General features: G+C 38.8%; 1 protein-coding gene across 1 annotated transcript; it reads left to right on the forward strand.

Annotated features, from left to right (window-relative positions):
* Nucleotides 1-730: 730 nt before the first annotated feature.
* Nucleotides 731-26,810, forward strand: SCG5 (secretogranin V (7B2 protein)). Its single transcript, XM_009873650.1, has 5 exons — nt 731-962; nt 14,317-14,466; nt 17,320-17,432; nt 22,913-22,966; nt 26,121-26,810. Exons 1-5 carry the CDS (start codon nt 731-733, stop codon nt 26,214-26,216), a joined length of 645 nt encoding a protein of 214 aa, XP_009871952.1. The 3' UTR covers nt 26,217-26,810.
* Nucleotides 26,811-27,575: the final 765 nt, after the last annotated feature.

The following is a 27,575-nucleotide window of genomic DNA, read 5'->3' on the forward strand; positions in this document are numbered from 1 at the left end:
GGTTGTTTATTCAAGGGATTGGAAGTGACGCGTTTTAGTTATTCGCTGATGTGAGCTTTCAGAAACGAGCATTCTGAATAAGATTTGGCCTCTCAAAGAGGCGCTTGATTTTTGTTTTTGCTTTGTTCTTTTGTTTCCTAATTAAACTGCGCTGCAGTCCCTTAGTAGGAGGGATTCAAGGAAAGAAATGAAACCTATTTGCTTCAGGTGGGGAGAATGATTGATGCATGTGAAGTAGGAAGCCTCTGGTCTTAAAACTACAAATAAAATGTAATCCAGGTTGTTCAGCGGTTTCTAGTGATTAATTTTTTAGGCGATGCAAGAATAGAGCTTGGAAAACAGTTCTTGACTAAAGAGTTCTTTGTTTTTAGCCTAGAGCTTTATAAAATAAAACAGGATAATAAACATGGAGGGGGGAAGGGAACATATTCTCATTAAATTAAGCAGTGGATCCATTTTGTTTGCAGTGACTGTTAACGAATGTTATGGCGAATGCAGTTTAGAAAATTGATTTCTGCAGTTTGATATTTAATTATTTTTATTTTTAAAGAGAAGATCCTATTCACTCTATTCCCCCTCCCCACCTCCCACCCCAGTTTTCAGCTGCCCTTACAAGCTGTGCTGGTAAACTGTGATCTGCGGCAGAACAATCAGAAGTTCCATCCAGCATGCATACGGGACTTTTTTTCCCCACTGTCGTTTATAATCAAATTCCTTTCTTTTTCACAGGATGAAAGTGGCTACCAGAATGACAACTACCTTACTTTGTAACATGATATTTCTGCTGGCATTTGGATTGGCTTCGGCTTTTAGCCACAGCCCTAGGACACCTGACAGGGTTTCTGAAGCGGATATTCAGAGGCTTCTCCATGGGGTTATGGAACAACTGGGCATTGCCAGACCCCGAGTAGAATATCCAGCTCACCAGGCTATGAATCTAGTCGGTCCACAGAGCATTGAAGGTAGCTAATTTCTACTTTGAGTTACAATGAATTTATTAGTATCTTCTGGTAACAGTTATTGTTTTGAGTATAGGTGCAGTATATTCAGAGCTTAAAATCGTGGGCTTTTTCACTATGTTATTGCCTGATCTTTGTTTTAAAATTATCATCCCTCTTTTACCTTCCTTAATATAGTGACTTTGTTAGAAGAATAGTAGTGTGGTTTTTTTATATATGGTCTTTGTAGAAAAAAACCATGTCTTAGAAGTGTCTGGTGTCTGGCACCTCAGAACAGCAAGTTTACTAAATTCTTCCCCAATACTGTGTATAAATATATCACATATGTATTTCACATGAAGCAAATGTGAGCTGAAGAGCCCAGAAGAGATCAAATGTTTGCGGTGTGATGTGACATAAAGGGAGAAACCTTACACGTGGGTTTTTCCCAGTGTGCTGAAGAACTGTGTGCAGGCTCTCCGTGGGGTAGGATCTGTGCCAAAGGGACAGGGCTCTGGGCCGGGCTGGGAAGGACATGGGGGCTCCTGTTCCTATGTCCACAAGTCACACCTCAGCACCGCGGTGCTGCGGTGAATGCTCTGCGTTCAGCACTTTTGGCCAGTATGTCTAGTCTTGCTCTGTGTGAGTAAATTTTCCTTGGAATCAGCCTTTTATTGCTATACAAACCATCTGAAATATCTGGCTTAAATGTTAGGGTATTAGGGGAATGCCACGATGTGTTGCTATTTGAATTGTAGCAAACTAGCTTTTATTTGGGGATTACAGCAAAAGGCTGAGGGTATGCAGGTCCAAATATTATGATTTGTGTGGAAACATCCAAACAAATCAGAAACTTTCAACCTTTCTCTCAGAATTAAAGCAGTTTGGCACAGTGTAGCAAAGCCTTCACAGAGCATAGGTCTCTGCCCCTTATTTTGTCCCTGTCCAGATCTAAGGCTATCCTAGCCAAACAGATCAGATTGCCTTAAGGGAGGCTAATGAGAGGATTAAAGCTGACTAGGCATTTCTACCAGATAATTGCACACCCAGGATTATATATTTTCTAAAGAAACATTGGACATATGCTTTTCTGCAAACTTAAATGACAAAGGTTAGGTTCAAGGAGTAAAATTTGGTTTGTGCTATTTCCTCCTTCTTTATCAGACTTTCTACACAGAGAAATTAGGACAGACTCATAGAAATGAGTCATTTTGCTCTTCTTGTCCCTCTTTTCCTCAATTTTTTTTTTAAAAAAAACTTAGAAAAGGTAAGTAAAGCTGGATCTCTGACAAATATTTCATCTCAGCTGTTTGCTTTTACTTTCTAATTACAATTTTAGCAAAACTGGATTAATAATCTCTTAAATATTGAAACGTTTCTGGTTTCTGTGAGACTTGAATAATGCTAGCTTTCAGGTCATCCATGCAATCTTCTACAAAAAACAGGTTGGACAAATGTTTGTTTTCCCCTCTTGCTATTTTTTTTTGTTGTTCTTTTTAAAAATAAGAATACCTTCTCTGTATGTAACAAACTGAAAGGCGATAAATGCAATTTGTCGTATTTAACATTCTCCCCTTGAACAGATGAGAATGAATTTTTTTTTTAAGTCTACACTAGATATTTCACAGCCTTTTGAGGATTTCCTGCAAAAGCAAAAAAGCCTTGTGAGGTGAATGCTATCAGTAGTGTAGAAACAGACATGCAAATCAGACTCTATTTCATAGAGTGTTTTGTATCAGTTTTTTAGACTATAGTTGCTTTCTCTTTCTTCAGTTTCTTGTGTTAATATGTGTCTGGTCTGTAGTTAGATATCTCTTAATGGATCCAATTAGAAACTGTAGTTTAACTAAGTATTTTGAAAGTGTTGGTTCCAGTTACAAGAGTAACATTGTTCTCTGTCATTCTACCACAATACTTTCTCACACTGCCTTTAAAAAAAAAAGTATGTGTGATTCAGTACATTTTCACCATGGGTTTATTTATTTTGAAATACAGATAATGAATTGCAGGATAGCTAATCGAACAAAACCTTCATTGCATTCTGTACCAGTGATTTTAACTATTACATTTTGCATAATTTGTGGGAAAACCTGCACAATGGGCTTGACTTTCTATTAGGTGTCTACTTTGAAAGCCGAGCTGCTGAAGTGGCATGGTAAGACATATATTCCAGTCTAGTTCTGTAAGAGATTCCCACACATAATTCTTCCACATATGGTATCTACCTGGAAAACTGCAGGTTTCACCATTTGGCTGAGCTATAGAAAAAATAACTGCATGTGTTGTTAGAGTACATTGATACAAGTTTTCAGATTCTGTAGGATTCACGTATGGGCTTTCCACAACATAGTTACCCTGTTACCACTGACTATGTCCAAGTGCTTAAAAAAAATCTACAAGCTAATAGAAGGGAAAACTAAGGAGAAAGTGAAGAAAGAGTTTTAGCAACAATTGGAATATGTCACAGCAAAATAGGATTTTTATCCTAAATACCACCATGGCAAAGTGGTAATTTACTAACTACTCTCCTGAAGTACTGCCAGAAAGTAGTGGAGAGTAGAACTGGATGTGAAACTGTAATTATGAGAAATTCTGAGCTGCTAGGAGTGCTAACTTCCAGCCATTTCTCAGACTGTAGGTTGCTGTGGCCAATGTAGACCTTTTAAAAGCTGGTTCATCCCATGCCAGTATCCTCAGCATCAACCCACTGACTATTCCAGAGGATGTCTGTTTCTCGTTTTGACCAGTTATTGCATCTCAGCCTTAAAAATATTAATCAGTGCTTAATAAATTTGGTATGTTCCTACAGAAAACTGTTCTACTGAACAAAATGTTTTTGTCAGAATTTGCCCCAGCAGTGTAGATGTGCAGCAGTGTTGTTAGCTGTGGATGCCAGCGGCTTCAGCCAAGCCAGGATTCCAGAAGCACCACTGATTTTCAGAAGTCCAGGGTCTCTCCCATTATATGTGTACACTTGCAAACAATGCGTTGTCAGGAAAACTTAATTTCTTTGGCTTTGGAACTTGGAAACAAATTTAGACTGCCATAATATAGGCGAGTTTATATTAGCAGCCTGATTATAATGAAATGTTTGCAAATTTGAGTGATTATTATAATAACTTTTTCCAGCTGAATAAGATCTTAATAATTTCATACGTAACAAAAATACTATTGCTGTTAGTTCATAAGCAGATTTCTTAATTATATCCGTTTTCCATCTTCACTATCTGCATTTTTTCTGATGTTAATCATCGTATTTTGACTTTAAAATGCTAAAAACCAGAGGGTGAATGTGTTGCAATATATATGGTCTCCCCTCCACTAAAAAAAAAATGCTTAGGGCTGCCTTGGCTATAGTAAGTGCAGTCACAAACTTGCTCTGTACAAGAGACAACTAACAGATAAACACTTTTCAGAAAATATATGTTTTCTTTCCTGAGTGGTTGGATACTTTTCTTGTTGATGGATTAAAAAGAAAAAGTGTAACTTGCTAATTGAAAGAAGTTGCTGCCTTTTCTTTTGTTGAAATCTATAATTACGTGTGATTTTTGGTTTCTTTTCATTTCTCATTCCCTTTTCATTTGTCAATTTACCTGCAAGCAGCTAAAATAGGAGTGGAGTCTAGAAAATGCCCCATAAAGGGTTTAATCTACCAAGAATTCAGGGTGAGGTTCAAGCTGTGTGTGCCCCAGGGAGGGCTGGCAGTGGGGTGACAGGGTGACCCACCTGGGCAGGGTGGCTTCTCCACTTGGAGGCAGTGGGAGGTCTCCTCCTTTGCTGGAGCCAAACACATCCTGCATGATGAGTATCAAGCAAAGACATTTGTAACACCCAAGGCAGTGTTTTAGGAGCAGCTGGTTTTTTGCTGACCACTTAATAGATTTTCTTTCTGCCGCCTCTGATTCCTAAAAATAATAAACCCATGTTAAACTTCAATTTCTCTAATAATATTTATTCTCCTTGTTAATTTATCTTTTCAGAAAGCTGTATTGGAATCACTTAGGGATATTTATATAAAAAGGGAAAAACCACAGAAAAGCGAAATAGGAATTTTTTGAGTAGCTATGTTTCTGTAGTTACTATTTAAGTTTATCACTACAATACTGTACAAGTGCCACTGGGCTGTATTCTAGTTTTCTATAGAAAAGAAGGGGGCTGTATCTATGTTAACAGAGGACATATATATATAAAATAAAGAAATGACTTCAACATTTCAAAAACATAAAATTATTTTTTCTGCCTGACAGGGAATTTATGAAGTAGGAGACTACATGGTGGGTTGTTTTTTTTTTTTGTTTCCTTGCATGCTTCTAAGTTTGTGCCAGTATTTAAGGATTTGTTTGAGAGAAGGGTGTATGTGCAAGTTTCAGGACTATGATACCATGCACAGGAAAACAGTAAAGTCACTTGAACACACGGGGGCACCAGTAGCGCAGGTCGAGTAGTTTATAGCACTTCAGTTCGTAATGGGAAACGTGAAATTCTATTTTCATTTTGCAGCTGTCATCTCCTTACATTTTCATTGCCTTCTGTACAGTTCAGCACAACAGAAAGCCCCTTGGGCAGTTTGTTTGTTTTTGGTTTGAGTTTTATTTCTTAAAAACACTTGAAAAAAAATGATGGTTGATAAAGGTGCTGGCATGACAGCTCAGAGTCTGAAGTTTTCAATCTGCAAGAGATGTGATGTTGTCAGCCTCAGTGGCAGCATCAAACGATGTCTCTTAAATCCTGATCATTTATAAGAATCAGAAAATGTGATGCTTCTTTGGGAGGCTTTTGACTCTCCTGTGGAGACTGCTTATAGCTACTGAGAAAAAGATGGGGTTTATTTTATTATTTTGAAAGGAAAAAATACCTGTTCATTGTTTTAGAAAAAGCTAGTTACTATCTGCCTGATTGGGATTATAAATCTCAAAAGAGTCTTGAATATTATGCTAATATTTCAACTAAGAACAAGTGGTTAAGCAGTCAGCACAGACTCTGTAGAAATAGCACTTTGCATGAAATCTACTCTTTGTAAAATGATGCAGATTACTCATGCATGTTAATAATGTCTATTTTGTTTACATTCTCCTAATAAGAAAACTAAGACATGGTGCTGGATTACCTTGCTGTCTGGCCAGTAACACACCTGCACAACCACACCTTGTTTCCCACAAGGGTAATAAAACCTTCATATTAGAAAGTTTCCAGAACTTTTGCTTATAAGTGCACTCAGTGAAATTAATACAGAAGTTACCTCTGCGCTCATTTGCTTTTGGACTAGCATGTCCTATGCTTTTACCCAAATGTATTGAGCCTTCCTTGGGTGGCTAGAAGTAATAACTATTGACACGGGGGACTGTGATATCGAGGGGTCAGCAAACGTGGCAAAGTGTTGGCTACATCCTTTTTGCTTCCTGGACTCCTGCAGCCAGTGCTGCTGCTTCATAATGTCACCTTAGTGCAAGAGACCACGCAATCATTTGGGAGTGGGATTATTGTATCTGTTCTACAGAGCGAGTCCTGCTGCAGTTAAGAGGTAGTTACATTCACGTTGGGACTGCTTTAGCTGAAGTACACATGACTTTAATCAAAAGCCGCATTATGGGCCTGACATTTATCAAACAAAATCGAACCCCTACATCACTCTGCTATTCTGTCCTTTCAGGTGGGTTTTTAGGGGGTGGGTTGATTTTTTTAGGTTTTTTTTTCCTTTTTCGAAATTGCTGAAATGGCCCAGGAAAAATGGAGAACATCAGAAGACTACCTTATTTCTCTCCTTATTTATTCCTAGATTTTTGCTATTTTTATGTGTGTCTGAGACTTATTTAGGTTTGAGGCTTTGAACTTTTCCTTGACATTATGTGTGTTTAGCAATCCTTGTGCCTGTGGGAGAGAATGCGGGTGTCACATCCGACTTCTAAGAAACCAAAAAGACAAAGTGACTCCAGCTCTTAAAGCATCCTGCCAACTACTGCTATGTAGTGTAGACTACTGCTGCTATTCATAAAGTCATCCCTAAAAGATGCCACCAAAGGAGAAAGCAGTCTAGAATGGGTCTCTTTCAGGGACAAATGGTGAGATATCTGTAGGGATTCAGGATTCAGAAGAATCTCGTCTACCTAAATGTAAATAATCAACTAAAGTGGGATTTGTACCCACAATTATTATTTTTTGTACGTATTACTGGAGAAAAACAATGCAGTAAGATAGGTAAGAAATATGAGGAGGAGGGGGACTATGATGGCTTCTGTATTGTCTCATGCTTTGTAGCACTTCTGTTTTCTAGTGTTGGCAGACAGATTTAATATGAGACTGTAAAATTTTATCTAGCAGTGGAATATGGTCCATAAGTATTTAAAAATCTACTAGTGGATATTGGCCAAATTATGATGAGCTCGTTTCCAGTGATTTTTTTCTGCTTGTCTTTCACATGTGTAAAATAAATCCTTAAGCACGTTAGTTAGGTTTTAAACTGTTGTGTAATTGTTGTCAAAATCACGTGAATTTCCCCTGCTTCCATCTGAGTTTCAAATTAACTTGCAGTAAGAAAAATCTTTTCCATTTATTTGCTTCTATGAAAAGGTATTTTAGAAACGTAGACAAAGCAGAGGTTCTTGCTTTTCTTGACTGTGGTGTGGTGTGCAGGAGATAACATCTCTGGCACGCTCAGACGTTTCCAGAGCTGTTCTGTCTGTGCTTTCAGCAGTGCCCTCACAGCTGCTGCAGGCAGGAATGAGGAGAGGAATGTTCTCAGCCGCTGAACAGGAGAGAGGAAGAAGCTGGTTTCTCCTCTTGGGATGCTTGTGTTAGGTGGCCTGAGACCCTCTTGCACCACCAAAGAGCAGCGCTGAGTATGGGCTTACCTGACAGGGCTTTTCATCTCACTGCTTTCTTGCACCTTCATTGTGTGCTGATGCTTTTATTCTAGTGCAGAAGAAACCTTGTCTTGACTTGGGCCGTGCTCGCAGAATTTTTGAATAGGAAGGCCAGGATTCTGCTTTTGGAGCTGAGAGGTTATACTGGCTCAAAGCAAAGACTTAGGAGCCTTGTAGCCTCACACTGGCACTGTCCACCATGAGGTGGCTTGGGGGAGTTAGGAAACCTGCCCTGGTGGCAGCTGTCACAGCCATGTGAAGATTTTTGATGCTTCTGCTGAAGAACCAGCCAGGACTTTGAATCATTGCACGGAAAATGGAATTGAATGAATATGAATTTGGGGGGCTAGCTCAGTCAGTAGAGCATAGCGCTAGCAACTCTAAGGTCGCGGGTTCGATTCCCGTTCGGTCCCCATGTGTTGCCTGATCTAGTCAAGAGGTGGTGTCCCTGGCAGGAGGGAGGCTGGAATAAAATGATCTCTAAGGTCCCTTCCAGCTTAGGCCATTCTATGATTCTGTGAATGAGCCATGCACTGCACACGTGGCCATCATCAGGGTACTGCCATGGCATGGTATTGTCTGGGCGTGCTTTTCCTTGGCTCTGCTGGTGGTAGCTGGTAGCTGGTGTGGCAGAGGGGTCAATCGCTGCGTGCTCAGGTTGCACAGTGTTTGTAAAAAGCTTCTCCACACAGTGAAGTGCGAAAGCTTTCTGCTCAGACTGAAGAGAAATTAATATGGTCCATTAGAGGACCGTTCAACCAAGGGAGGTGTAAGAGATTGTTTTTGTGCTCTGTCAGCAAGTGGATTTTTTTTTTTTAACTGTATGTGCAACTTGAATGATGAATAATGATGGCATATAAGCTCCTGTTATAAATTTATCGTGAGAGGCGTGGGCGTTACTTTGGTCCTAACCATTTCACAATAAAAGCATTTAGTATCTTAAATATTTGTACTGTTTATAATTAAAATATGGGATAAAATGGAATTATTCACTGAAAGCAAGGTCAATAATTGTGTGATGTGTGTGCTTAAGGCTTTAGAAAACACATTGAAAGGATTTTTTCCCTTTGCAGAGAAAAGGAAAATTAATCTTTATAGTCTTAAGAAACTTTGTGTCATTAAGGAGAAGGCAAGCTGACTCTGGAATCTGGGATGCTTCAGTATGTATAGCTGTGGTTTTCTTGGGTTTCCTGAGGCATAGAGGCAATCACAGAATCATAGCATTGCTTTGGTTGGAAAAGACCTTTAAGATCATCAAGTTCAACAGCTAACTTAGCACTGCCAAGCCCACCATTAAACCATGTCCCAGAGCACCACATTTATGCAATTTTTAAATACCTCCAGGGATGGTGATGCCACCACTTCCCTGGGCAGCCTGTTCCAGTGCTTGACAACCCTTTTGGTAAAGAAATTGTTCCTAATATCCCATTTAAACCTCCCCTGGTGCAACTTTAGGCCATTTCCTCTCATCCTGTTCCTTGTTACTTGGGAGAAGAGACTGATCCCTGCCTCGCTACAACCTCCTTTCAAGCAATAGCAGAGAGCAATAAGGCCTCCCCTCAGCCTCCTTTTCTCCAGGCTGAACAACTCCAGTTCCCTCAGCTGCTCCTCGCAAGACTTGTGCTCCAGACCCTCCTCTAACCGTGCTCTCAAAGGATTAGGGAAGTTGACTAGGTTTGCATTTTTCAGCTCTTGGTTCTCCGATGTGCTTTCTCCTTCCCTGTTCTCTTGTTTAGTAGTTTCTATGGAATAGAGAAAATGTGATAATTTATGACTTTTTTCAGTACCTCTCGTTTCCCGGTCTTAATCAGTGTCAAAACAGGACAGCAACCAAGATGGGACTCTCTAGGATGAAGCTAGCTGAAGACAGAGAGGGGAAATGGCATTGGGACTGTAAAGCTTTCAGTGTTGTTAGAAAGGGTAAGGGAAATGAAAATCCATTTTTTTGCATTCAAGATTTTTTGACAGTTTGATTTAATCATATTGCACAACAAGGAGTCTTGCAGATAATAAAGGACAGGGAAAAGGAAGTTAGTGGATGGTGTCCCATTTTAAGATGCAAGAGCACCAGAAAGCATTCTGCCAAACTTGTCTTTGATTAGGGATGAAACCTCACTTTTGAATGTGGTAGCGCCAAAGCAAAGGTAGGTAGGGCAAGATGACTCGGGATTGAACTGCAGGGTAGTATGGAAATCTGTCACAGTGAAAGGAAGAAGAGCTATCTCTGTATCAGAGAGGACACCCTGGAAATAATTTTGAACGTTTTTCCTCATTAGTGGAGATTAATGGAAGATTTTATGAAGTAACAAAGATCGTATTGCAATTCTGGTTAGTAACTATTTAGTCCACTGGGAACCTTAACACAGAGGGGACGAGGTATACTAGGCTTCCCTGCAGCTCATACTTGCTTGGAGTTTGTACAGCTTGACAGTAAGTGGTGCAATTCCTACTCAGACGGAGTATTGCTCTGTGCATCTGGGTAGGGCTTGGACACTAAGAATCTGCTTCCTGGTATTTGAGAGTGAAAATACGAAAACTAGGGCATCTAGCATCTAAGTAAAGGGCTTTAATTTGAGATCTGGGGTTTACTTACTCACAACAGACACTTGTGTGATCCATTCTGTTTTGTATCTCCGTGCTAAGATTGGCCAAACCACCTCTGTTCTGAATTTGGAAGTTACCTTATCTACGCTGTGAGGTGGGAAAATCTTCCAATCTGAAAGGCAAATTTGTCCCGTTATTCCTCTTTAAACATTCTGCGATAATTTTACATTTTTGAAAATCCATTCTCACAGACTTTCTTAAAACTACTCTTCTGTGAGGGAGTATTGCCTGTTTGTATCTGATGTGGAGGAAGCAGCCTTGTTTCAGTTGTGCCTTACACTGCCAATAGGTGGGTAGAACCTCAGAGGACTGGCAGCATCTCCTATGGATGTGTTTGATCAGGGGAATATTCAATACTGACAGGAAACTGATTGCTCTGTTTACTTTTCCTTTTTTTATTTTTTTCAAGAACAGGGTGGCTGTGTTGTCCTCCCACCCACAGAGACAGTATTGCTCCTGCAAAGAAATGAGCTAGAATGCGTGATCTTTAAATTTTCAGTCATTCCATGTGTCTTTAACTGAGATTATGCCAGCAGTTGGTGAGATGATTAAAGACTTTTCCAGAGTTACAGGGAAGGGGATAGCCATTGTTCCATTTTTATTTTCCACCCTGAAAGCAGTTCCAGACCAGTGCCAGAAGATGGTTACATACACACATATATTTTAAGTGAAATCCAAAGCTTATTTATGGCAGTACTGACCTCAGTCCATCCTGTGGGGATGTAAACCGACTGTATGCTCACACAGAAATCCTGCATGTGAGAGAGCTGATTGTTTTGGAGGTGTTTTTCTCACTGGCGTATGGCACACAAAGGCCAGTTCATACAAGAAGTAAGAAGAGATGGGAAAATCGTAAATTGATCTATCCCATCCTTTCTCAGTGCAAGGGTGTTTTCTGTACTATTCTTCTGAATTTTTGCTAGTCCAGTTCCAAATAATTTAACAATAGTGTCTCTCATGCTTCCCTTGGATAGGAATTATGAAAAGTTCCTCAATATTTAGTAGTTTTGTCTTTTTTTTCAATCTTTGCCTCAAGGTTCAAGAGACCCATCTTGTGCTATGTTTGTTGCTGAACGTATATATATTTGTATCACGATATTTTTTACTTGCTAGCTGCAGTGTATTTAATCCTAATATGTTCCTTCAAATCAGTAACATTACAATACCACAACTAATGCAGCTTGTGAATTACTGTACATAATACCCCTATTTGGTATATTCATAGCATTTAATTTTTATTATTGCAGTCTATGCTGAGTGCACTATTTATCACAGTTTATAAGGAATAAGCTTTACTAACGCTATTAAATCACTCAAGTGTGCTGAATTATGGCACCAGAGCAGGTGCTATTGTCTCCAGCTCTTTTGGAAAGAAAAGATAAACCTTTAAATGATCCTGGACATTTATACCTAAAGGAAACAATCTTTTATATTAATATATAGAAAGATTGTTTTGTACTCAGTCAAGGGAATTCTTGGCAGTCAGTTTAAACTCACATGTATATATAGCACAGTGGAGCCTGCTAAGTACCTCTGTTTTCTTTATGGATGGAGCTTTGGTGCCAAGAGGTCTGCACCACATACAAGCCTCGATATGCTTCTATCTGATGGATTGTCCCACTGTGAACCACGTTGTATACGGGATGTTCAAATATGTATTGATTGTGTGGTTCTCCAGTTTACAGCAGAATCATAACCTGATGGTTTTAAGTATATATGCAATCAATCTTCGTGTGAAGGAGCTTGGTACAAAAGATTTATTTTATATGGTCTACATCAGATACTAGATTAAATGAGAGTAAATTAAGTGTATGTTATACATTTTATAGCCTCATCACCACAGCATTATTGTCAATAGATATAGTTCTTACTAGCATTGTCTTTGTGTTGACTATGGACTACAAATGTATAATAAAGTTCGTAGTGTGTATAATGCTCTTCTGGATTTAGTACCAGGTCTCATCGTCAGCTACAAGGGAAAACCTTATATAACACAGATAAGTTTTTTATCTAGGGCTGCTTTTATGCTTGTTACATATCTGTAAAGCTTTCCTCCAGCATTGTGTTACAGAATAAGAAAGTTGTACTTGAGGGGGAAAATTAGCATGTTGGTTAGATTTTAGTCCATCACGCAAATAAAATTGAAATATATGTGCTTATAGAGTAACTTGCTTCTGGTACTATCATGGCAGCTTTCAGCTGATTATTTGCAAAATCTAGACAATTTGACTCAGCTACCACTTCTAAATAGAGAAAGTAATACAAAATTTGCCAAGACTGCCTCAAGTTAGTGAATTTTTAACGGATTCTGTTAGTTTACAATGCCTAGCTGTATAAGAGATGATTTAGGCTGATACTGTTTATTTGTATGTTGGGACAGGAGTACTTGAATGATTCTTTTGGAGCAGCTTTCACGTTCAGAAGCTGCATTCTGATCTTTTGGATCTATGAACATTTTAGAAATGGAAAATAAGACTATTTGCTGATAATATGATGATCGTGCCATTTACCCAAGCAGTTATGTCTGTGTTCACTCTTAACTCACATTTTCCAATCATTCAAATTCCTTCTCCTCTCACTCATTGTTAGTGGAATTTATATGTTGACTGTATGTTGTTATCCCTCATTATATAGGGTTTTAAAAAAATGCTGCTCTGCTGTCACACAACCATCTCAGTACTCAATAACTACATTAGCTGTTGCCGCAGTATGTGTGGTGGCTGTCTTAAGGCAGGGAAGAAGAGCATGCTTGAAACTAAGTTTTCATTTGCCTGAAATTCAAAAGAATACGATAGTATTTGGAAAACTCCTCAAGCAGCTGGATTTAGCCTTTGGATGCATGTGGCCAGTAATGCATGCAGAAAAGATTGAGCAGATAAATATTTGTTGAGAGGTCTATAGAGAGAATGGCCTCAGCTTGTTCCCAAACCTTTAGTGGAAGACCCTACATGGTGATGGCAAGGTGCCCAGGCTGAGATGCGTGGAAGGGGGCTGCAGCACACCGCGTCTGTGTGTGTTTGCCCAAGAAAATGAAGCCCATTATTGCAGGGGGGTTGGACTAGATGATCTCTCGAGGTCCCTTCCAACCCCTAATGTTCTGTGATTCTATGTGATCGTGTCATCTGCCGCAGTTACAAAACCTGCTGCACGCTGCTCTGGTAACCCTGCTGTGGTGGTGCTCCGAGTCCTGCAGGGAAAATATGAAAGCCTGCATCTAGAACTGATCTATTAAGTAGAGCTGTACAAGTCACTGACTGTGATGTTTCATACCATAACGACTACCCCGTAGGTGTATACATATAAGAATTCCTGTCAACAATATGAACTCTTAATCACTTTTCACCATTACTGCAGGAAACTCAAATTGGCATTTAAGAAATATTTTGATTTAAAAATAATATTCCTAGCTGTATACCATCAAATTTGCTATAAAATCTTGAGTCCCCTTCTGTGACTTAATTTATTAATTTATTTCTAGTATGTGCAAATAGTATTATTTCTTTCTTCAGTGTCATTAACTTTGTCTTCTTGCCATGAGGCTGTATTGCCATATCTTCCTCAGTTATTAGTTGCTACAATGAACTTTGACTGAAGATGACTGTGCGGTAAATGCATCAAGTTCCATTACTGTCTCATGTTTCTTTTTCTATAACTTACACAGTTAAGGGAAAAAAAACACCATAAGTGGCTGATTTTGTTTCCTAGTTTCATTTTTCATTACCTAAGTTATCTGATTTAGGTCACAGGGCTATGTTTCTAAAAGAGATGTTTGAAATCTAAACTTGGATCTGTCTCTTTGACAATTATATATATACGTATGTATTTTAAATCTAAGTCTGAATTACTGGAAGCAACTAAAGCACTTACACTTTTAATCTTACAAGAAGACAGTGTGTGTAAATCATCTTTGCCAGGTGGTGCACATGAGGGTCTCCAGCACTTGGGTCCTTATGGCAATATCCCGAACATTGTGGCTGAGCTGACAGGAGACAACGTACCAAAGGATTTCAGTGAAGATCAAGGATATCCTGACCCTCCAAATCCCTGCCCTATTGGAAAAACAGGTAATTCCGCTGTAGCCTTTACACCTCTGTCTTCATTGTGCATCCTTCAGCGCTGTACTGGGCAGTACAACAATTGATCAGCAATGGGTGGTTTTTTTCATTCTCCATCCCAGAAGTGGAACTACTGAGCAATCAGGGGGTTTAGGTGAGATTTTTTTTTTTTAATATGTGCCCCTTCTGTACTGCTATACAACTGCTAGAGAAGGTCAGGTGGAAGAAATCACCTTGACCCTCAGAGTAGAAGATTTATGATAGTGTCTTGTTCTTGAGGAAGTTCATTTTTAGGCTGGCCTCTGAAAAAAGTTACCATTCTGTACAGATGAGATTTACCCTTATTTTAGAGGCTTTCATTGTGCCAAGAGGAATGAAACTGTCTGCCCTGATCTCCAACTCAGACCGTGAGTCAATATTTAAGACACCTTGGCTCCAAACCATGTGGCTTTATAGCTCACTGAGGGTGCATCTGTGCCAAGAAATGGAGAGCTACGTGGATGTACCCTGGCGTGTTGCACGCAGGCTCGCTCTGGCAGAGGAGCGGTGCACCCTCAGGATGCGGTGCCTGGGACACCCTGTATGTCCCCCAGCCTGTGGCTGCCCACGTACCCGAGCCGTGCAGGTGGCTAGTGCTGAAGGGTCTCCAAAGCAGCACTGCATGTGCATGATATAGACATACCCTGAGGGAATTGATCCTTTTTTCCTGTTATTTGAGCCAAGGAATGATTTCCAGTACTGAAAGTAGTAGTAAAACACCCATTGGCTGCCTTGGGAGCTGGAACTGGGAATGAACACTCTATTTTTCTCTCATTTTTTGTTTGTGAGCTAAAAGATCCTTTCAGAATCTTTTCTGTTTAGTCTTCTTTTATGTTACTTGGATAATGCAAACCAGTTGTCTTTATTCTTATTTAAAAGTATTCTAACTAGCTTAGATTTGATCAAATACCAAATATTTGTCAAGAAAAGTTTTGCAGACAGTGTTTTTACATTTCATTCAAAAATATGGCAGAATTTTGAATAGTGCTCCCTTACTGTTTTCTATTACAGCCCATTTGGTGATGATGCCTGTATCTATTCTGAAATAACATCTAATCTTCCATTTTGTTCAATTTAGCTGTTGTCTGACAGGTTGCAAATGACAGTTGTAGGTTTTTTCATGCACACAAGCACACACAGACTTCATATCTTCTGCCCATTAGACTTCTGTTAGTGATTAGATAAATAAATTAAAGGCCTGGCATCCAGAGAAATGCATTTGGAAATCCATTCAGTTTTTCTTTTCTGGGCAAAATAAAAGTTGTTAGCTAAGCTAATACAGTCAGATCTGAACACGGGGGGAAATCTTAGGGAAGTGCTGCCTGCTCAGATAAATGTCTCTGTCATAGGTATGCTGTGAGTGAAGATAGTATCTACTAGGATTAGAGTAAAATGTTTTTCAGAGCCTTAAATGGAAATTCAAGTGGTGACTGTGTTATGCATACAAATTACTGGAGGCCTTCCTCAATCAGGTCTGTGGATTTCCTTAATGGAAAACAATTTTTCCAGTCACTGTCTAACATATGCGCATTCCACAGTGGGAATACATGAGGCTGAAGCACTTGAACTTGAAGACTTTTGGATTAGCAGTCACAGAGGGCACACACACGTACATCCAGCTGCCCTTTGTGTTTTCCACCAAAAGACACAGCTTTTCTGAGAAGGTCGACCACACTTCTCTTGTCACCCACTTCTTTCGAGATGACCCTATCCTTGTTGAAACTGAAATAATTTTTAAGTGCTTGTAGTTAAGTTTAATTGTTTCTGAGTTACTTGGACAGTATGGTTAGTTTTCCCCAGTTTCCTACTGGCAATTGGATTTTTTTTCTCCTATTTTAAGGAGAAAAGAGAAAGCAGGATCTGTTAGAATAACTTCCTCAGGTCATTGAATCAATCTGAGTGAAGTCTTTACTGCTTCCCACATCTAGGGGAAAAAGATAATCCATCTACAAATCTTTTTACATGATAATCACACAAGGACAGAAGGTAAAGTTGACAGGTGTGTCCTCTGGAGTTCCTATGTTCTGGTAAATGCGGTCACTTGCATGCCCAGCATCGTGCCCCAGGGGTAGGATCTCCTTGGGTATGCCTGAGAGGAACTTGGACTGCAAGCTCCCCATGCTGACAAAGCAGAGGAGCAAACTCTATCCAAATTGCTGCTCTGGACTCAAGTTGCTGAATTGTTTAATGTAAAGTAGTTTAATGTAAAGATGACTTATTTTGGTAAAAAGTCCATAAGCTGATTTTTTAAAAGGGTATTATCCTTGATGTGACACAGTCTTCAAAACCATCCGTTGTGACAAGATGAAGTTTTTGGACCCATCAGATTAGTTACCAATCTGCAGAAATGTCTTCAGCAGAAGTCTTCATAGAATGGCTTGAGTTGGATGGGGCCATAAAGAACATCTAGTTCCAAGCCCCTGCCATGAGCAGGGACACCTCCCACCAGACCAGGTTGCTCACAGCCCCGTCCAGCCTGGCATCGAACACTTCCAGGGAGGGGGCATCCACAACTTCTCTGGGCAACCTGTGCCAGTGCCTCACCATCCTCACTATAAAGACCTTTTTCCTAATGTTTAGATTTGAAGTTTCATTAACTTCTGTGGTTTTTGTTGTTTTTTGTTTGAATTAAATATATCCTGACAAACTCCTTTCAAACTAAAAAATACCTGATATTTTCCAGTCATCCATTTCTTTAAATAGTTTGTTGGCGTTGGTTGGTTGGTTGTTTAATTGCATTTAATAATTTTGCTGATCAGTGTGCTACATATTGTGTGTTTCAAAGCTCCTAAACACTCAGTGTTTTCTAATGTACTTTTGTAGTTGATGACGGGTGTCTAGAAAACACCCCGGACACAGCAGAGTTCAGCAGGGAATATCAGCTGCACCAGCACCTTTTTGATCCAGAACATGACTATCCCAATGTGGGCAAGTGGGTGAGTACATGCCTCTTGCTTATTTCTGTTGCCTGCGAAACTGGGCGTTGTCTGCTGTGTGGCATACTGTGAAAAACCACAGGGAGAATATTGCGCTTATTGCTGGAAAAGTGATCACCTGAAGGGAAACTTCTCAAAAAGGTGAAATTTCCCTTAAAAATAGAGAAATAATGCCTTTGATTGATGAAAAGCATAAAGATAGAATGTAGAAATCCTTATCTTATTAGCTGACCCAAAGCATGACAACTATGTATGTATGCAACCAACCACTTCTCAAGCACAGTGAACAAAAATTAGCGCACAAGATTTCAAGACACAACAGGACCCTAGTTTGAAAGATTAAGATTTTCCAGGTTCAGTGACTGTTCACTGTTCAGCTACTTAAATGGTAAAAAAAAATAAAAATGGAGTGCAGCAGTGCCTGAACACCTTAAAAAATCTAAGTCCAGACAACTTGCTCTAAGGAATCCTCTCTAGCTTAAGGATATTGGAAGACTTGATGTTGCTTCTAACTCTGTTCAGGTTGTACACTATATTATATTGAAAACCTACTTTACACATTGCATATAATAAATACAGCAAGCTACACTAAATGCAAAAATCTTGCTCTGAGCGTACAAGGACTTTAATAACTCGAGCTAGACTATTCCTGCAGGCTAGAGGCTCCAAAGAGAGCTCTGCTGCTTAATCTTAGATTACATCAGTTAAATGTCCAATCCCAAATCCATCTTCAGGCGCCAGGAAAACAATAACAGTGACCATAATTTATGCTTCTAGAGCAAATCATGAAGTCTCATTTTACATTGTTATAACACTTTACTTAAGATTGCCCTGGACCACTGCTCTGTAAGCATATATCGATAAATGGACATGTTTGGCAGCCTCTTCTCCTGCTGTAATTGTGAGACAATGATTCATCGCTCATAATCAAACCAGTGTAAGATTTATAGTCTTAATTACTTCTGTGAGTGCTAAATTTCTAGAGAGAATCATGCCAGAAATTCAAATTTTGGAAACTCTTGTTGTATTCTAATTACCATCAAAGGTTTTAATTTTAAAAGCACCAGATGGTGAACTTTCTCATTTATGCCAGATAATGCTGTTAGTTTTCTTATTATTCATAAGTAATTTACTTTCATAATACCACTCTGAAGACTGTAAAAGCACTTCTGTAAATCTTTGGCCTATAGCAAGATTTCAAAATCAGGCATACATACTGCGTTGTCATCAACAACATACATACTTAATAAATGGTAGGTAATCATTAGTGAAAACTGGCCTTTCTTCTTTTCTCCATCCATCACTACTAATTCAGGGGAAAAAACTGCTCATGCATGGATTAAACGAGACTGTTAGGTACTAAACATAATCATATCTAGTTGCAGAGTGGCCAACTCCAGATCTTTTTAATTAGAGATGAAACAGCTGGTAACGTGCATGAGCAAATGTTCTGCCGAGATCCAGGAGAACTGCCCCGGTTGCCGCCTCATTGTATATGACTGCACATTAAAGAGATAAATACAACAGTATCTTGTTTTATGGCTGGTTTAGTTATTTTTGTCTCCCTGGGAAAAGAAGAGCAGGAAAACACCTTAAAAAATAGCCGTTTGAGACTTTATGAAAAGGAAGAGATGAGGTAGTTTGGATCTTTCAGGTCACACAAATGACCGAGGCGGCTGGCCAAGGGCTGCCTGGGGCTATCTGTGTGCATCCTCGCCCTCCCTCTGCCCCCAAACCCGCCCTGCCCACCAGCAGCCTGCTCCTGCTTCTCCTCCCGTGGAAGAGCCTGGGACCAAAAGCCCCAGGGACTGTCACAGATGTGTATTTCCAGACTGTGTTTCCATGAACCCCTGCATGCTGCCAAGGGCCGAGGCTGTCACCACAGTCTGAAGCCCTGGGAGCCCGTGTGTCTCCTGGACCCACGTGTGCTGGCAGCGGAGCTTCTGCCCTGCCTTCCCCTGCCGTGGTGCGGTCAAGGCAGCGTGACGGCTCCCACCGACGTGGCCTTTCAGGGAGCCAGCATGCATTCCTTAGCGTAACCACAGTAAAACCCGAATTACATTAGCAGGTCAGGGAAAAATAAAAAGAAAAAATGACCTGCTTGTTCATGAATAATGGGATTGAAACAGGTTGGTTGGTTTGTTTTGGTGACAGACTGTCACGCTTGCAAAGCTGCAGGACCTCGCTGTACCCTGTGAACAGCAGGCGCTTTATATTGGGATAAAACAAGTCTAGAAGATGCCTCATGTAGCAAAGTGTAGGGTTCCATGCAGGTGCTAAACATTATGTGTAAACACTGCTAATACATTTGAAAGTACAAATATATAAATCATGATAAATACATACTGGCTTAGGAGAGGGAAGAAAGAGGAAGAGTTTTGCTGTCTTTGGGACAACTCTACATGTATCAGTCTTCTGTCCTGTGGGAAGTCTCGGGAACAGACTGTTTATAGGGTGAGATACACAGCTTATACTCTTGCCCCAGCCCTGAAGACTTTCCTTCTCACATGCGGAAAACGCAGAGGGGACAGATGATGAACTTTTGGAGGTTTCTACCCTGGTGTGCAACTACAGTTTCCAAGAGTTCTGGGTGGGTTTTTTTCCTCTCAGTTCAGACTTTTCCTTGCAGGAGACAGGTACTTTCCATTTGAGTTTGCCTCTTCTGCATCTTGCAAATTGACTCTTTAGAGGGTCTGAAGAAGTGTTGGAATCCAGAAAGATTTGGACAAATATAAAATTTACAAGGCAAATCTAAAACCCACTTATATGGAAGTTGTTATTGAAACCCATGGTGCGAACTACTACCATGTATAGGGCTTAAAAAGAAGAGGGAAGTTCAACTGTGTTTTCTGACACTGGTATCAGCACAAATAGAATATTTAAAGCAACTATGTCTTCCAGCAACACTTCTTTTTACTGAAGCAATGGATAACACTTCTCTCTAAGTGTAGAAATAATGCCAGTGTTGCTTATCAGTTACAAAGGAGGGATGCAAGAGAGCACAAAGAAAGGTAAATCGGAAGCAGGGATAAAAATGTTCTATGAACTCCTTGTTAAAGAAGTTACCATCTCTGGCTTTAAATTTTATTTGAAACCTGAAACTAGTTGCACAGATTTAATTTCATTCCAACTCCAGTTATAGTGAGCAACATTAAGTGCATCTTCTTTACCAAATGTTGTTGTTAAATATCTGGATAGCGATGGTGATTATTAGAGTGGATTATGGTAGGTTTGGTCCCTCTCTTCAGTTTCAGATAGTAGAGATTGTTTAATTTGATGTAGGATGCTTGGTGTAGTGGAAATTGTCGTGCTTGATATTCCCAGTAAGACTGTACGCTGACCGAAAAAACCCACCCATTATGAAAGGGCACAATCTTGCTAAAGCAATTTTCCTTTTCAGTTTTGCTTAATAATTGTGCATGCCCAAATTACCGAGCTGTTGATTATTACTGGCTTAAAGATATTTCAGTGAAGTCTGAAAGCTCTAAGGGTAAATCTCTCTGGCATTAGTGAGTTGGCTGTCAGCATTTTAACTGCTGAGTTTTTCCCACTGAAATCCCAACCTGTAGTACCCTAATCTGAGTAGCTGGGAGGGTGCAAAGGAAGCTCCAGGAGTGAGGGGAAAGTAGAAACTCACAGGCAACGCAACTCCATGTGACCTGTATCTTTTATTGGAGAAACTCTGTGTCTTCATTCCTAATAAATCCTGATTGAGGGATGAGAATGGTGAGCATCTCATGGGTAGATTTTGGTGGTTGATGAGCTCAGACCCTTACGTAGTGGAACATATTTTCAGAATTGGTATTACCATACAAGCACACTCTTAGCTCATGCTCTGTAATGTCATTTGCTTTACACTCCACATAATGCTTAAGTAGTAGTTATGGTCTTAAAACATTCCTGAACAGACTAAACAAAATACAGTCTTCCTTAGCAGGAACAATTCAATTGTAAGGAATTGTTGTGAGTGACAGAAATATTAGCTCTAGTAGTCATGAAATTCTTTTTATTTCAGAAACACTATTTTTCTGCTCATGAACAGTATAAGGTCAAATAGTTTAGAAAGAGAAGCTTTGGTGGTGCTTTGTTTCCTAAAGAGAATCATTTTTGCATCCATGGGTTTCTTTAAAATGCTAAATTTAAGTTTTCCCAAAGTGAGTTTGCATAAATGACAAGCCAAGAATGTCTCCCTTGGCCAACTTCATCTCTATTCCCTTTTGGCACAGCTCAGACAAAATAACTGAGGTTGGGCAAGAGATGGTTGGGCCTTGTGAATTTGGGGTTTAATGAACACGAGAAGTACAAAACAGACAATTTTGGCAGATTTCATTGTAACACTTGAAAATGTTTGTTTTTTCTCATATCAAGGCTGCAGAGAGGGCAGAAGTGTTTGGTGAATTTGTCTCGCGTTAGTATTACACTTTCTATTTATATAATCAATGTTAGGTCAGTTGTTTATAGCAGAATTAATGGCCTTGTTTATACAGTGTCCTGCTTTTATACATGTAATTCTTCTCTCCTTCCATTTTCAGGTTAGGATTTGGTTTTGTATTTCTTCATAACACACAATTGAAACAAAATGTGTTGAGCATGTGTGTGTTATTCCAGACTTTATTAGAATTCACTACTTGTATGAAATACAACAATATGTGGATGCACTTATGTAAACTATGGTCAGAGGGGGGTTTTTTGTGTTGGTTTTTTTTTATGTTGGGATTTTTTTTTTCTTTTCTCATCATCATAACTTTCTCTTCTGCCAAGATGTTTTTGGCAGTTTTTAAAAGGTTCGCCATTAAAAATGTTATAGACCAAATGTTTTTTAGAAACTTTATTGAGGGCACTACTTAAACAAAGGAAGAATTGGCACTGAATTCCTTTCAGCAGAACTTTGCACTGGGAAGTGTTGATATCTGGAAGGGAATAAGCAAAGACAACAAAACAGTAGGAATGATGCTGATTGCTGTTTTTAAAAGGAATTAGAAAATCCCTTGTAAAGAAAAGATTTTTTGCTCCTGTTCGTGTGTCACCTCAAGTGCATAGAAAGATGTACCAGAGGCAAGATTCTTGCTTCCTCTCCTTCCCATTCTTGCTTTTCTTTTTTTCTGTCTTTCTTTTTTTTTAATATGTACATACATATATATATATATATATATCTATATATATATCTCATGTACCACATGATGGGCAACATCCAGTCTGTATCATTATACCAGCATGTATATGAGGCACTTATTACCTAAACACGGATGATAATATAGTGCAACATAGTGGAAAAATACTGGCGTTTTATTTGTTGATAAGAGTGTGACTGCTGCTGAACTGCAAAATGTTAGTAGGAATATCCAAATATTTATTTGTGGTTTATCTTTCCTGTAAAACTACACACCCCTCTACACTTGCTAATATTTAACATCAAAACTAATATTTTAAAAGAAGAGTGTAATGAATTTGATGGCTGCATTTTTTTTTTCTCCTTCCAGAGCAAGAATTTACTCTTTGAGAAGATTAATAGTGGTCCAAAAAGAAGAAGGAGGGTAACTATCAGAATATTTCATAGAGAGCTAACAAGAAATAAAATCATACTGTTGAAATTAATTAGTCTAATGGCTCTACATTATACTTTACATAATGTGTAAAGTCAAGGAATCTCTAAGATAAATTACTACAGCAGGCTTCAGGAATGTCCACCGAGTACAGGATGTGTTTGTCTAAATAGCCTGTTGCTTTCAGAAAATGCACTTCAACTCAGAGTATTAATTAAAAAACTTCTTATTATCTGTGCTTTGAATTGATCCTTTTTGCATAAAACCATTTAAATATCTTTAAAACAGAATTTAGAAGTTTCTTACTAAAAATATTGGTAAATGTAATTACCACTACCCACACATGTGAATATTGTGTGTAAACAACAGTAGAACTGGTTCTTTAGCTGAACTGTAATTTGATTCACTTAGGTACTTAGATCTACCTCAGATTAAACTCCTGTTTCTCTGTCCCACTTCCTCGAAAGACAAAGATGAATGAGTTCTCATCTTTCTGCTGCTGAAACAAGAAAGGCAATCCACATAGCACAGGGAACCTCTATGCAATCCACCTCACTATTGTCTCTCTTTTTTTAGTAGTGTCAGCCTGTCTTTTATCAAAAAATCACTTTCAGGCAGAATCAAAGCCTTTAGCTTTGCAGCTGGTATTTTTAATTTTTTTTTTTACAAGAGGAAAAGGTCTAGCTCTCTGCCAGAAAGTGTCTTTTCAAAATCTGACAGCACAGTTTTTATTGTAAATGAAGTAAATTTGGTTGAAAATAACTGAAGTGTAAGTGAAGATTATTTATTTATTTAACTCTCAAACCTAAAGTCTTTGCTAGAAAGGGAGAAGGTGAATTGATCTCTTAGCAATTCACACATCACTGTTCAACTATAAGTTAACGACCCATCTGGAGTTTAGAATCTGCCTGCTGCTTGCATTTGATTTTCAAGTTTATTAGCAGAAAAGGAAATGCACCTTATTTTAACTCTAAAGTAAGTAGAATTTACTCTGGAAATAGTTATGTGGAATATTTATTAATAGCTAGAACAGCATGTTAAATTAGGATTAGTGCAATATATACATGAGAAAAAAAAAAATCTATCTGTGTGCTGACTGGTATAATCAGATCCAAAAGGAATAATACCTGGAGAGACGTGACAGCCACGTGGCTAGGGTCACCCAGAATTTTGAAGATGAAGCTTTAGTTTTTGCTTTGCAGCAGATTATATTTCTTAGCACAGGCACGTCACAGTGGTAAAGTCATTACCATGTAAAGTATTTTATTGTTTTGAGAGCGTTACTGTAATGATTACTAATGCTTTAAGGAACAAGTTAGAATTTTCACCTGATCAGGAGAAGGGTAACCTGGAGCTGGAAGTGGCAGAGTGTATTTTTCCAGACACCAGAAAGCCCCTCCTGCCTTCTGCGGTCCCTGCACGAGAATCCGATACCCCAAATATGAGAAGAGTGCTTCTGTAATCACTGAGTCACAGTGCCCTGGGCTCGGAGCTGTGCACAAAGGTACTCGGGAACTGCATTGCTCTGAATTCAGCACAGCTGTGTGGGATTAAACATTTTTCAGTCAAATCAGCCAAAAATTTTGCATTATATGTTTTCTTTTGTCGGTGGAGAAGAATTCAGATTTTTATGTATTCTCATTCTGGTTTACGTTATTTCAAAAAGTAGCAAGCACGTACCATTCCAAAAAAAAAGACCTATTAATCTTCCTGAGAATCTTCAAATAATTCCTAGAAGTTTATGCAACAGATGAATTTCACTAAATTAACATTAAACAGAACTTCTTAAAACAAACACAAACAAATCATTTACATGTGTCTTATTTTTAACTGTTTAAAGCATTAAATTAGTGTTAGTTTTATTTTCAAAGATTTTTCCACATTCATTTCGGGATCTTAATATTTTTATGTTTTCACTTGCAACAGGCAAAGCGCTCAACAAACAATAGAAGAAAGCAAAAGGGCTGGTCTGCGCTATGGTTAAATATTAATGATAGCGTCTAGAAATCTTGAGAAAACTCAAAGACAGAAACCCCCTAAATCTTTCCCCTAATACTTGGGCTATTTGAAAATAAGTATTTCATGCCTATTTGGAAAGCTTTTCTGGTGAAAGAAGCACAAAAATATCTCAAGAAAAGTAATTTCTATGATATGGGCCAGCCTGACAAGAATCGGGAGATACTGGAAAATTTGCATTCCTCCAAAGTTTGTCCTTAGGCAAACCATTTTTATTGGCATCAAAACCCAGCACACTAGAATTTTTGTCTGTATCTGTGAAGGAGAAAGTATATACTTGAGTTTTGTTTACACTGACACTGTAACAGGCCAGAAAGGGGGTGTAAATAATATTTAATTCTGAAGCTTCACTAAACTGCTTGATACTTGCAAATAGAGTAAATACACTTTATTCCAGGGGCGCAGATAGAAGTCAAGCGTAGGATTCCTGCTATTACTCCGATCTCCAAACATTTTTGAGACAGGATCTGTTCATCTTCAGTCTCACGTTGTGCTGCTTGCACGGCGTAAAGTGAAGTTCAGCCCTCTCCGGGGATGATCTTTCCAGCATTCCCTCGTTCTGGCAGTGGTAGGAGAGCCATGTCCTGTGCCAAACCCTTCCTTGGCTTGGCTTCTGTGCCAGCAGCTTTTTATCTAAGCATCCAGAGATGAAGCGAGGAGGGCTTTCCTGGAGAAGAAAGGGGCTGAAGAAGGGACTTGGGGAAAACAATGGCATCTACCTTGTCTCCCAACACAAGGTCCACCAGAGGCTGGTCATTTCAACTAAAGCTTATCTGCCTTTCTCTAACGTTAAAGTTCTGTACTGCCGCAAGAATTAGGGAGTGAGGTGGTCTGCTGCTTCTCTGCTCAGCTGAGGAATGGAAAATGAAGCAAAAAAACACCGTGTTTAACTCACTGTCCTATCCCATCACTTGTGTTATTTTTAGTGGTCGGATTAAAGTCTTGCACACAAAAAAAGTATTAGGAAACAAAATATTTGGTTTGAGATTTATTCTCTGGGAGCAATCCCTTCTTTTCCTTTCATTCTGCAAGTATTTGACTGATAAATATGTAAGTATACCTACTGATCACTTACCTTCTCTATGTTTCCATGCTTCTAATAAGCATAAATAACTTTACAATTTTTCAGAGTGTGAACCCATATCTGCAAGGACAGCGGCTGGATAATGTTGTAGCAAAGAAGTCTGTTCCACATTTTTCAGATGAAGACAAAGGTCCTGAATAAGTACAATAAAAATGAATGATGAAAACTCATGCCATCCTCAGCTAGATCATGATATTGCTTATATATAATCATCTATTAAAATCCTTGTGAATGGCAGCATGTTTATTATTTATATAATTGTAGATGAAAAACAGCTGTATTTATAACAGTATGTTCTCCTAGATAACAAAAATATGGTTCTGCTTTTTGTTAAGTTATGGTAAAAGGACATTTCTGTTGTTTTTATTTTAGCCATGGAGCAAACTTTAAAAATGTTAGTCATTTTAATAGCTAACGTGAGGTAACGGTCTTAATGAGCAGCTTGTAAATAGGAAGATGTAAAAAGAATGCCCGGTCTGACTCCAACATTTAATCTTAAATGTTACTATGTTTGACACATAAAAATTATAGTTTTATGTTTTGTTCACAAATATTGTTACTTAGCAAAGACAAAGTATTTATTTTACCCAGAGAATTTTGGCTTTTGGTCCATTTTAATAAACATTTAAGCAATCTACAAGGTTTGCAAAGTGACATTTTCCAAAATATTTCAGAGGCTCATTTGTCTTGGTTATTGCTGTGCAAATTTAAAAATTAAAGAAGTGCTTTTTGACTCTATCCACTGGAATATTTTTCTGTTAATCCACAACTTCCCTGAACACTTGCACATCTTTCTTCTTTATCAATGGTACTGTTGTGTGGAAATTCATCTTCCCCGCTGTTCTTTGTCTTAGTAACAGCAGCATTTGTGCATAACTTGCTTAATTTCTGTTTCCCTGGGATATTATAAGTGAAGACGGAGACATGTGTCTGTGTTAATAAGGTTGTGTCAACATCCTCTGATTCTAAATCCAGGATATGAAGGTCATTACAGTTGATGATCTTCTGCAAAACTCTGATATTCTAATAACACTGGTAGCTATCACTACTCTTGAAGTTGCTCTGGGAAGCTTAAATTGCCTTTTTGACCCTAGGAGCTTGAAAAACTTCATATTGCAGCAAACTGAGCTCTCCCTTTCTGAAAGCTGAGAATATAAAATTACCTAAAATTTTGTTATTTTCAGGGTGCATCTGAGATACTTCAAGCCATGTGCATGGGGTATTGGAATGATGGAGCATAGCATTAGTTTACAGGTTTCAACTTCAAATCTATGGAAAAAAAATGTAGTTTCTTTCCTTGTCCTACAGAAAGACACAGTAAAACAATGATGACTGCTCAGAAAAAAAAAACCCCACCAAACAACAACAACGACAAAAACCTAAAAGAAACAAAAGGCCCTAGCTATATAAGATTAAAGTTAACAGGATGGCACAAATATGGCTGTATGGCATTTGCCTTTTCTAGCCCAGCACTTAGCAATTTTTAATAAATTATGTATT

Source organism: Apaloderma vittatum, unplaced genomic scaffold, assembly GCF_000703405.1.
Source record: "Apaloderma vittatum isolate BGI_N311 unplaced genomic scaffold, ASM70340v1 scaffold8310, whole genome shotgun sequence".
Taxonomy (NCBI): Eukaryota; Metazoa; Chordata; class Aves; order Trogoniformes; family Trogonidae; genus Apaloderma; species Apaloderma vittatum.

Bases quoted from the DNA above. Each gene is read 5' to 3' on its own strand.
- SCG5 (XM_009873650.1), top strand. From the start codon at position 731: ATGAAAGTGGCTACCAGAATGACAACTACCTTACTTTGTAACATGATA. The intron at 17,433-22,912 runs GTGAGTACATGC...TTCTCCTTCCAG, and splicing joins ATCCCAATGTGGGCAAGTGG to AGCAAGAATTTACTCTTTGA. The intron at 22,967-26,120 runs GTAACTATCAGA...ACAATTTTTCAG, and splicing joins GTCCAAAAAGAAGAAGGAGG to AGTGTGAACCCATATCTGCA.